The following is an 11,146-nucleotide window of genomic DNA, read 5'->3' as shown; positions in this document are numbered from 1 at the left end:
TAGGCAGATTAAGTAAATTTTTTTTACTTATCATTATAAATAGGGAGACTTTGGATGCAATCCTTAACTATGAATATTCTTTGATTGAAACCTTGTTGGTTTTTAATTTTTGATCGAGGTCCCTGAAATCAATGTAATAATTTATTTATATGTACGTTAGTATATTTTTTAAATTAAAAATTAGAAATTTTAGTTTTTTATATAAATGAGGTTTTAAATAAAAAAACCATAATTTGTGGGATTAAAAATATTAAAATATAAATATACTATTGTGTGTGTGTGTGTATATATATAAACATGGGTACATTCATCAAAATTAACCAAAAAAATTATTGTATCAAAATATGGGTACATTCTTCAAAATCACAAAAAAAAAGAAAAATAAAGATATTATGCTTAATAACATTGGTAAATTTATTCGATTAAACTTGACATGGGTACAAACTAAAACTAAAAATATATGACAAACAATTTAGTCATAAATATAAATATACTAATTGTAACATTTTTAACATTAAATGAATATATTTAGAAATAAAAAAATATTTTATTATTGAAATAATTAATGATGTTATTAATACCCAAGGACCTTGATAAAAAATAGAAAATGAATAGGATTTTAATCAATGAAATAGCAAAATGAAGGATGAGAATCTAATTTCTCCTTATAAATAAGTACATATAATAAGGTTCTAAAAAACACTAGACGCTGGTCGGGCGGCGGGTTGAGGCCTGGTGCCTAGGCGGCTAGGCGAGGCCTAGGCGGATTTAAGTAAATCCATTATATTTCAGGTAAATAAGTTTCTGTGTGTACTTGAAATATACATACATTGTTATATGTACTTATTTTTCTTATCTTTATAAATAAGTACATATAATAAGGTTCTAAAAAACACTAGACGCTGGTCGGGCGACGGGTTAAGGCCTGGTGCCTAGGCGGCTAGGCGAGGCCTAGGCGGATTTAAGTAAATCCATTATATTTCAGGTAAATAAGTTTTTATGTGTACTTGAAATATACATACATTGTTATATGTACTTATTTTTCTTATCTTTCAGAGACATCTGTATAACCCCATCAAAAGGTAATAATAAAAAATAAAAAAACGGCAAGCCCAAAATAATGGACTGGAATGTTATGTGAAGGGCGAAGGCCCATATACCCAAAAGAGCCAGACCCTCTATTATCACCAACCAGGTGATCAAAAGTACGTCTAGTACTCCAAAATTATTCGGTAGTCTGCCGCTATTATCACCAACCAGGTGATCAAAAGTACGTCTAGTACTACAAAAAAGTATTCAGCAGTCTACCACTATTATCACCAACTAGGTGATCAAAAGTACGTCCAGTACTCCAAAATTATACATGAGCATCACTTATGTTAATCATACATAAACATTCATGAGCATCACTCATGTCAATCATACATAAACATTTATGACCATCATTCATGTCAACATTCATGAGCATCACTCATGTCAACATTCATGGGCATCACTCATGTCAACATCCATGAGCATCAATCATGTCAATCAACATAAACATTCATGAGCATCACTCATGTCAATTAGCTTCGAAAGCTTCATTTACAGAGCTCCAGCTTCAAAAGCTTCATTTACAAAAACTCCAGTTTCAAAGCTTCACTTGCAAAGTTTCACCTACAAAACTTCAATGCATGGTATACGAAGACCGCATCCGAACAACCGCCACTTCGGGCCATACATGGATTGAATTTAAAGTCTCCAACTAACAGACTCTATTGACTAAAGACTTGGGGGACTACACTATGTACCATATATTGAGTTTCCGCAACTGGGCTTCATGAAAAATACTTGGGGGACTTAGCCCATTATTTATGTACTGAGGAGCGAGCCCTTATTCTATAAAAGGGACTCCCTCACCATCATTAGAAAGCATCACCGCCTGCTGAGCAACCGCCTCGCCGTAAGCATCAACTCTAGCCCATCATTTATGTATTGAGGAACGAACCCTTATTCTATAAAAGGGACTCTCTCACCATCATTAGAGAGCATCACCGCATGTTGAACAACCGCCTCGCCGCGAGCATCAACTCTAGCCCATCATTTATGTATTGAGGAGCAAGCCCTTATTCTATAAAAGGGACTCCCTTACTTTCATTAGAGACACCCATTATTCACGTATTGATGAGCAAACCTTTATTTTATAAAAGGGACTCCCTCACCCTCATTAGAGAGCATCACCGTCAGCTGAGCAACCTCCTCTCCGCGAGCATCAACTCTAGCCCATCATTTATGTATTGAGGAGCGAGCCCTTATTCTATAAAAGGGACTCCCTCACTTTCATTAGAGACACCTATTATTCACGTATTGAGAAGTGAACCCTTATTTTATAAAAGGGACTCCCTCACCATCATTAGAGAGCATCACCGCCTGCTGAGCAACCGCCTCGCCGCAAGCATCAACTCTAGCCCATCATTTATGTATTGAGAAGCGAACCCTTATTCTATAAAAGGGACTCACTCACTTTCATTATAGACACCCATTATTCACGCATTGATGAGCGAACCCTTATTTTATAAAAGGGACTCCCTCGCCCTCATTAGAGACCATCGCCACCAGCTGAGCAACCGCCTCGCCAAGAGCATCACTCCTAACCTATTATTCATGTATTGAGGAGCGAGCCCTTATTCTATAAAAGGGACTCCCTCACCATCATTAGAGAGCATCACCGCCTGCTGAGCAACTGCCTCGCTACGAGCATCAACTCTAGCCCATCATTTATGTATTGAGGAGCGAACCCTTATTCTATAAAAGGGACTCCCTGACCATCATTAGAGAGCATCGCGGCCTGTTGAGCAACCGCTTCGCCACGAGCATCAACTCTAACCCATCATTTATGTATTGAGGAGCAAGCCCTTATTCTATAAAAAAGACTCCCTCACCATTATTAGAGAGCATCGCTGCCTGCTGAGCACTCGCCTCGCCGCGAGCATCAACTCTAGCCCATCATTTAGGGTGCGTTTGGTACGTGGGATGGAATGGAACAGAGTGGAACGGACGCGTTCCGTCCCACGTTTGGCGCGCTAAAATTATGTGGAACGGCTGTCCCGCGGGACGAAAATGGGCTAAATTTTGGTTCCACGCTCCCCCCTGGAACGGGTTTTTCCATCCCGTGGAACACAAAAATCATAAAGTTTAAGACAAAAGTACCCCTTAACTTTTTCAATATTTACATCATCCAAAAAACAAACCCTAAAATTCTATCTTCTTCATTCCATCTTCTCTGCCTGCCGCTGCCTTTTCCCGTAACCCTCCTCCTCATCCTCTCCCGTAGCAGCTGCATCTCCAGGTTCGATCTTGATCTTCTCCTGTAGCTGCTGGATCTCCATGTTCAATCTCAATCTTTTCCCGTAGCCGCTGGATCTCCATGTTCAATCTCAATCTTCTCCCGTAGCTCCAGGTTTGATCTTGATCTTCTCCCATAGCCGATGCATCTCCAGGTTCAATCTCAGTCTTCTCCCATAGCCGCTGCATCTCTAGGTTCGTTTTCTTGATTTTTCCATGGAAAATTTCAATTTTTTGGGAAAATATGATGATTTTGAGAAAAGAAGTTAGTTTTCTTGGTTTCTCTGGTTTAACTTGTGCTTGGGAAAAAGAACAAAGTCTAATTTTTAAGGTTTATTACGATTCTGGTTTGTAAAGAATTGGGTTCGGCATAAATAACCCTTTGTACTGGGAGTTAAACACACACTGAGAAGCCTTTCTTGCGTGGTGAAATCCTAAGAAAATGCGTAGGCTAGATTGGAAAATGGGTTTGAAATGTCCCTCGGTCACTCATCCATATTGAAGAGCTGCATCACTGTGGGTTTTATAGAGCATTTCTTGGGTTTTAGAGCATTTCCCTGAGACTGTAACAATTAACATAGATAGTCGAAGAGGTGTCTCTATGGGTGGAAATATTTTGGTAGGAAAAGGGGTTGAAGGGACAATGTAACGTTGCCTGCCAGGGATCTTCTTATTCCTTATTAGTATTTTCTTTTAGGGGGAAAGGAGAGATGAAATATATAGGTTTTGGCTAATGTTTTTCTTAGTTTTCTATTTGATTCTTGTTTTGCATCGTGCTTCTTTTTCTTGTTAGTTGCTGTTGTATATTGGAAGGTATGGTCACAGTATGCGAAGCAAGTTGTCCTTGTGCATCAGTGGTGTCATTATTTTTCGTTGTTAGAACCTGTTTGTTGGCAATCAGTTGCCAAATTATCGGATATCTTTTTTGTTGAAAATCATGTCCTTTGTCCAACTTCTTTTCCTCCCCCAACCTAGTGATTTATTTTCTTGTTGCATACTTTATCCTACTTTATATTCATTGTTGGACGCTTTTGATTTTCCATGTTTAGCATCTTTAGCAGCTGCGATTCTTCATAAGGCCAAAGCTGCTAAAGATAGAATTGAATGATAATGCTTTTTCATTATTTAGGATGTACAGAACATGTGAGACGTGATAGACACGATAATGCTCTGTGGCTGATTACTTGGTGCTTTTCTTTTGTAAAAGTTGCCCTTGTCTTTAACCATGTCAGACATCATGTAAGTTTGTAACTGCTTTGCTAGGAGGGAAGCATGCATGGGGTTTAGGAAAAACTATGTGAAAGATTGTGACTTGCAAGCAGTTTTACTAGTGTGTGTGATTGTAAAAGATGGTCTGTTGAAGTTTATTTGGTGTTCTCATATGCTTATCTCTCCTCCTTGTATACGGGAGTTCTATCGTGTTGAATGAATTACCATTTGAAAAGAAAAAAAAAAACATGATTTGGAATTATCACAAGATTGGTCATTCATGGCTTGCTAATAAATTTGTGTACTTTTTCTGTTTTATTATTACTTACCAATGCTCTTTGCTTTTTGTTTTCTAGGTCTCCATGTATGTTGTTGCAGCACATTAGATTATCTTCAAGATCCAATCTTGTCCCAAATAGCCTTTTATTAGATGAATACTCAAGAAACATAAAGTTATTGCTTCAGGCCATGGGTCTGTTGACTGATATGTACACATCAGTATGGCTCTACAGACACATCAGCATGAAGGTTACACATCAGCAAGGCACACATCACCAAGGCACACATCAGCGAGGCAGTTAGTTTGTTGAGATTGTAGGAAGGCTGTTAGTCTGTTAGGATTTGTAGGGATAAGAAAGTTGGTTAGTAGCTTATGAGTGAAGCAAAGAATACTTGTATAAATAACGAACACCTCTCTCTGGAATTCCTTCATTGTTCAAGGAATACAATCTTTAGTCATTCACTTTCTCTCTCTAAATTCTCTGCCATTGTTTTTCGTTTTGCTTCTTCTACCATGTCTTCAGTCAAGAAATGGCATAACATATATTATCGCGTAACATATCTTTAGCCATGTGCTACTGTAAAAAATATATCATAGATAAGCATATGTGTTCAAATATGAACAAGTTCAAAAAAAAAATTGTCCCGTTCTGTCCCACGCATAAGCATTGTACCAAACAACAAACGGAACAGGGGTAAGTTAGTCATTTAATCTTTTTGTCCTATTCCGTTTCGTCCCGTCCCGTCTGCGTACCAAACGGTACCTTATGTATTGAGAAATGAGCCCTTATTCTATAAAAGGGACTCCCTCACCATCATTAGATAGCATTGTCGCCTGCTGAGCAACCGCCTCGCCGCGAGCATCAACCCTAGCCCATCATTTATGTATTGAGGAGCGAGCCCTTATTCTATAAAAGGGACTCCCTCACCATCATTAGAGAGCATCGTCGCCTGCTGAGCAACCGCCTCGCTGCGAGCATCAACTCTAGCCCATCATTTATGTATTAAGGAGTGAGCTCTTATTCTATAAAAGGGACTCTTTCACCATCATTAGAGAGCATCGCCGCCTGCTGAGCAACCGTATCGCCGCGAGCATCAACTCCAACCCATCATTTATGTATTGAGGAGTGAGCCCTTATTCTATAAAAGGAACTCCCTCACTTTCAACCCCACAAGCCGAGCCAACCAAGGCAACATAAGCCACAAATAAAGCAGCTTCGCAACATGTGCTACTTTTAGTTGAGCATCATTTCAGATTGAGCACCGCCTCATATCGAGTATCAGTTCTAGACGACATCTAGTTACTTTGGCCCACACATGGACTGAATTTTAAGTCTCCAGCCAAAAGACTCTCTTGACTGAGGACTTGGGGGACTACTGTTTGTACCATACTTAGGGCCTCCATATTTAGACCTCGTATAAATACTCAGGGGACTCAAATGTAATTATGTAATAAATGAAGGGACAAATATGTAATAAGTGAGTAGCCCTTATTCTATAAAAGGACTTCTCACTCTCCTCATTAGGAGAGGTCAAGTTTAGGCCAAGATTGAGGGCAAGGCTTAGGCCACATAAAATGGGCTAGAGAGCACACTGCCTCTAGCCTTCTTGTATATTCACCATTCAGAGTAAAACAATATCAACATCAGTGTGGACGTAGCCCAAACATTGGGGTGAACCACGATACATCTTGTGTTCTTTACATTCTTTCATGATTCACAGTCGGATTTACGTTGTTCCAAGACCTCCGGTTTTGTGCATCAACAATGCTTAGGCATTAATCGGGGGTGATGACCAACCGCCTAGCACTGGAATTTTTAGAACAATATTATTTACACATAAAAAACTATACTTACATTTTTGTTAGTTTTTAGTTCACAAAAAATGTTCTTCAATTAATATGTAGTATATATATAAATAAATAACTGTCAACTTTCATTTATAGATTGACTAGGTTCATTTTGGACTTTACTAGTTGGTTGGGTGGACAAGCCCATTAAATTGTGCACAAGTCCAGTACATGGAAAGATTCTTTATAGCATTCCACTTAAACAAACCAAACCGACGATGTCGTTTGCTTAAGGTTATTTTAAAAAGTTACTATTCATCATCTTCTTCTCCTATTCTCGATCCACGATCGCGCAAAGATTTTTCTACCCAGATGCAGAGAAGATTATATAGCTGCAGTTCCAATATTTTCCAAACACTCAGCTGTCTACAGCTCGCCCAACATCACCTTGTCCTGCTTAGACCCCCGCCTAGCGCCTTGTCCTGCCTTGTGCTCCACCTAAAGCCGCCTACTCGGTTATCCGATTTTTCTAACAATTAAGCATTTATCAGAATGACAGTCAGCCGTGGAGCGCCTAGGTGGCTGCCTAGGTAGATTTTTCAAACATTGATTTATACTAGAGAATCCTTTTAATACACAAAATCCATACTAAACTAAGAAAATCCCAAAGGATATCTAGGAGTAGATATGCATTTTTTTGGAGTATGATCACTTGTAGTGCACGCCAAATCCCTAGATTGTAGGAATCTCCAATAATATAAAAACCTGGCTAATTCCATACTGGATCAGGTTTTCATATCTTACAGATCAAGATTTAAATCTCAACGAAATCAACGGATTTTGCCCATTTATCTGAAAAATGGTGATGGTGGCATTGTTGCTCATTTTGTGTAGATTTTTTATAGAGGCTATTGAGTCCATGATAGAACTTTTAAGCTACTCGTACTCTAATATGTCTTACTCCGTCCCAAGACATCTTTGTCCCTAACTATGTATCTCAAATGGTTGTTCCCCTTAATGATGGATAGTTATCGAAAGTTTCCAAGTAAATCGAAGCACGTATCGTTTAATTTCTTTTGACATGAGATGTTTGTACCATACTTAACCAATCCCGAAACTATTGAGCATCAGTCAATGTTATACCATCAAGGATCTATAAGAGTTTCCCTCTAACCATGATGCCAATCACAGTGCGAAACGTGTCGACATCAAAGGCCAATCATAGCGCGACATGTGTCGACATCAGGCCAATCACAGCACGACACGTGTCAAAGTCAGAACAAAGCTAAAAACTATCTTCTATAAAAGGAGATCATTCTCTCACAATATTTCCTAATGTCATTTGTACTAAATCATTCACTAGAACTCACTAAAGGAGAGCTTCAACCTATGTATTTGTGTAAACCCTTCACAATTAATAAGAACTCCTCTACTCCGTAGACGTAGCCAATCTGGGTGAACCACGTACATCTTATGTTTGCTTCTTTGTTTCTATCCATTTACATACCTATCCATACTAGTGACCGGAGCAATTTAGTGAAGATCACAAACTTAACATTTTATGTTGTACCAAAGTCCTTATTGATTTTGTGCATCAACATTTGGCGCCCTCTGTGGGAAACACATTTATTCCTATTCTCTTCAGCTTTGTTAAGCTGGTTTTCACAATCTGTACACTTTCTTTTGACCAGGCATCCCTCTCCAATATGGGAAGTGAAGGAAGCCATAACACACAGAACGACACCCCTATCGCGCCTAGTGTGAGGCTGCGAAAGAAGGAACGAAAGAAGCTCGCTCTTCAAGCTAAAGTTGAGGAGCTGGAGGCTTAGAACAACAAGATAGCAATAAAGATTGAGATCCTCCAGGAACAATATGAGTTTCAAGACGTTGAAACTAGGCGTACTCAAACACGTGAGCTTGTTGCCCCTATGGACATCAACCATCATCTGGGTGCCCTCCAACATGGAGGGTCACCTTCCTTCGACATGGGTATCCCTGATGAGGAGCAAGATAATCATCAAAACATTGATCAACATGAGACTTCCTTCAACCCAACTGCTTTGACCCGAAGCAGGAGAAGTGGAGGAAGACACCTCCTTGCAGAAGGGTTAGAAGGATCGAAAACTGTTTATCGTGACTGCTGAGACTTCATAAAGCAACGTTGAAAGAATCCCCTCCACATAAGCTTGAAGATCAATGACCTAAGGGTTTTTGAAATACTCAGTCCCCTCCCACAACCCAGGCTAGCTGCCAATCTAAGGAAGGAACGACAGGTCCTAGAGGAACATGAAGGTACAGGGGACTCGGACAGACTCACCCTAGAAGTTAGTACGGCGAGTCCAAGGAAAAACCACACGCTCTTGCTCAAACTTTCCTACTTCCAAAAGGCGATTGAGACTTACGGAACAAAAGTCCAGTGGTACATCACTCCACTCAAGACCCCTTTGTCCTATAGCTCATTGAGGAAGTAAACAAGTGGAAAACCAAACGTCAAGCTGAGATACCTAACTGGAACCAACCCAGGCCTGGCGCTTTCACAAGGAGGATCCTCAACACCTTCTTTAAGCGAAGATAAAACAAAATCTTGGTTTACAACTCTATACTGAAAAGGATGACCCAATTGAACACCTTAACCTCTTTAAGTCCACCATGGCATATCGGATGCACACCGACGAAGAGCGATGTCTTCTTTTCCCTTCCACCCTCTCTGGCGGAGCTCTAAACTGGTATTGTCGTCTTCCACCTGAGACAGTAGACTCATTTGAGGAACTGAGGAAACTATTTATCTCTCAACAAATCTTCTAGACCGATCGCTTGCATTCTGCAGATGACTTGTATACTATTCGCCAGAAGCCAGATGAGTCACTACGAGAGTATGCTGGTCGCTTCAGCCATGAGTATTCTCGTTGCACTAAGACAGATGACAAGACCGCTCTCAAGGCCTACCTGACTATTTCTTCAAGTACATGATCAATGCCAACACTTGGAATACTTACTCTGAGGTGATGACACAGACTTACAACCACGCATCCGCCGAAGCAATGACATATTAAGGGAAAGCCCCTACAGCCACCCCTTATTAACAAGTAGGGAGTGGAAGCCAGATCCAACCAAATGAGAAGACCTCAACCTTCCAAACGGCAACGGTGCATCCCCCTGCCTTACTTAATACTTTGCTAAGTCAACAGACATATCAATATCATGGCAAAAGGAAAGATTTACATCCTTACCAGTCTCATTTTAGTAAAAGTAGTAAGGGACACTACCGTGATAACCAAGGGTTTCGCCACGATAATCTCCGCCCCCAGGCAATCAACACAGTGGGTTAAGCATGTGTCAGGATAGGCCCTACACCGAGGTATGAGGCATACACACCTTTGAACGCCACATGCGTGGCCATTTACCCCAGCATAGCACACCTAATACCGAAGCCAAAACCGAGGCAGCCAAATTACAAGCCCACGAAGAACACGAGCATGTTTTGCTGCTACCACGAGCATAATGGCCATGACAGCGAAAAGTGTATCACCCTTCGTGATCATATTGAAGCTTTGGCGTGAAGGAAAAATTGATCAATTTCTCATTCACCCTCCAAAGGATAATCGTAACCAACGCTAAGTGAATGTGATATATTCTATAAATGGTGGCACACCCATATCTAAATCTTCCAATAGGGCCATGAAAAATAGTGAACGAACTTTGAGGCCTGGCCATCAAGTGTTTCACGTGGAAGAAATTAGGGGAGGCAAGTATCAAAAGCCTAACTGGGATCCAATATGTTTATACCCTGAGGAAGAAAAAGGTATCATCTACCCTCACAATGGCCCACTGATTGTGGAAGCTCACATAGCCAACTTTGAAATACGATGAATCTTGGTAGACACGGGGGCTTAGGTCAATATCATGTTTGCTGAAGTTTTCAAGGCACTTAATGTAGCTTAACACTTGCTCGATCACTCGGTTTCTCCTCTGATAAGCTTCTCCGGTGATATCGTGCAACTTTTAAGGAGCATACATTTACCTTTCACCATTGGTACAGGCCCTTACACAACTACCATTACCACTAACTTCCTGGTGGTTGATTGTCCAATGACATACAATGTCATCTTTGGACGCACAGGTATCAATGATCTCAAGGCCATGATATCTACATATATGTTGTTGATGAAATTTCCAGCCCCCTATGGCAATGGTTACATTAGAGGAGATCAACTTAGTGCACGATCATGTTACAACACTTCGGTCAAGCAACAGCATCTGTTGTGCCCAAAAAAACCTTTTTTATACATGACCAAGTCATAAAGACCAGCCCCGACGAAGCCAACTTGGATCTTCACGGTGGCAACAGTCAACTCGACGATCCTCCAGATGACTCTTTCACCCAGCAAGCACAACCCGCTGAAAAGTTGGAGAAGGTCTCTATCTCAAAAGATTATCTGGATCGTATAGTGAAGATTGGCACCACCTTGTCACCACCCATTCGGTTAGCATTGATCTCTTTTTTGCAAGAGAACACTGAGGTCTTCGCCTGGTCATACAAGGACA

At 40.4% G+C, this 11,146-nt stretch overlaps 1 protein-coding gene across 4 annotated transcripts; it reads left to right on the top strand.

The window, feature by feature from the left end:
- The first annotated feature begins 3,010 nt into the window (after positions 1-3,010).
- On the top strand, positions 3,011-5,533 carry LOC126623817 (uncharacterized). Of its 4 annotated transcripts, XM_050292794.1 has the most exons (3): positions 3,011-3,328; positions 4,890-5,110; positions 5,337-5,533. In XM_050292794.1, exons 1-3 carry the CDS (start codon positions 3,018-3,020, stop codon positions 5,378-5,380), a joined length of 576 nt encoding a protein of 191 aa, XP_050148751.1. In that variant the 5' UTR covers positions 3,011-3,017; the 3' UTR covers positions 5,381-5,533. The 4 variants fall into 4 exon arrangements, 1 of the variants encoding a protein (XP_050148751.1); XR_007623896.1 differs by lacking the exon at positions 5,337-5,533 and having other exon boundaries at positions 3,011-3,368; positions 4,890-5,290; XR_007623895.1 differs by lacking the exon at positions 5,337-5,533 and having other exon boundaries at positions 3,011-3,479; positions 4,890-5,290.
- Positions 5,534-11,146: the final 5,613 nt, after the last annotated feature.

The sequence above is a fragment of the Malus sylvestris genome, chromosome 5 (assembly GCF_916048215.2).
Source record: "Malus sylvestris chromosome 5, drMalSylv7.2, whole genome shotgun sequence".
Classification (NCBI taxonomy): domain Eukaryota; kingdom Viridiplantae; phylum Streptophyta; class Magnoliopsida; order Rosales; family Rosaceae; genus Malus; species Malus sylvestris.
The sequence above is the reverse complement of the archived record's forward strand: the minus strand, read 5'-3'. Positions and strand labels throughout refer to the sequence as shown.

Bases quoted from the DNA above. Each gene is read 5' to 3' on its own strand.
- LOC126623817 (XM_050292794.1), top strand. From the start codon at position 3,018: ATGGAACAGAGTGGAACGGACGCGTTCCGTCCCACGTTTGGCGCGCTA. The intron at 3,329-4,889 runs GTTCGATCTTGA...TTTGTTTTCTAG, and splicing joins CGTAGCAGCTGCATCTCCAG to GTCTCCATGTATGTTGTTGC. The intron at 5,111-5,336 runs GTTAGTTTGTTG...CCATGTCTTCAG, and splicing joins AGGCACACATCAGCGAGGCA to TCAAGAAATGGCATAACATA.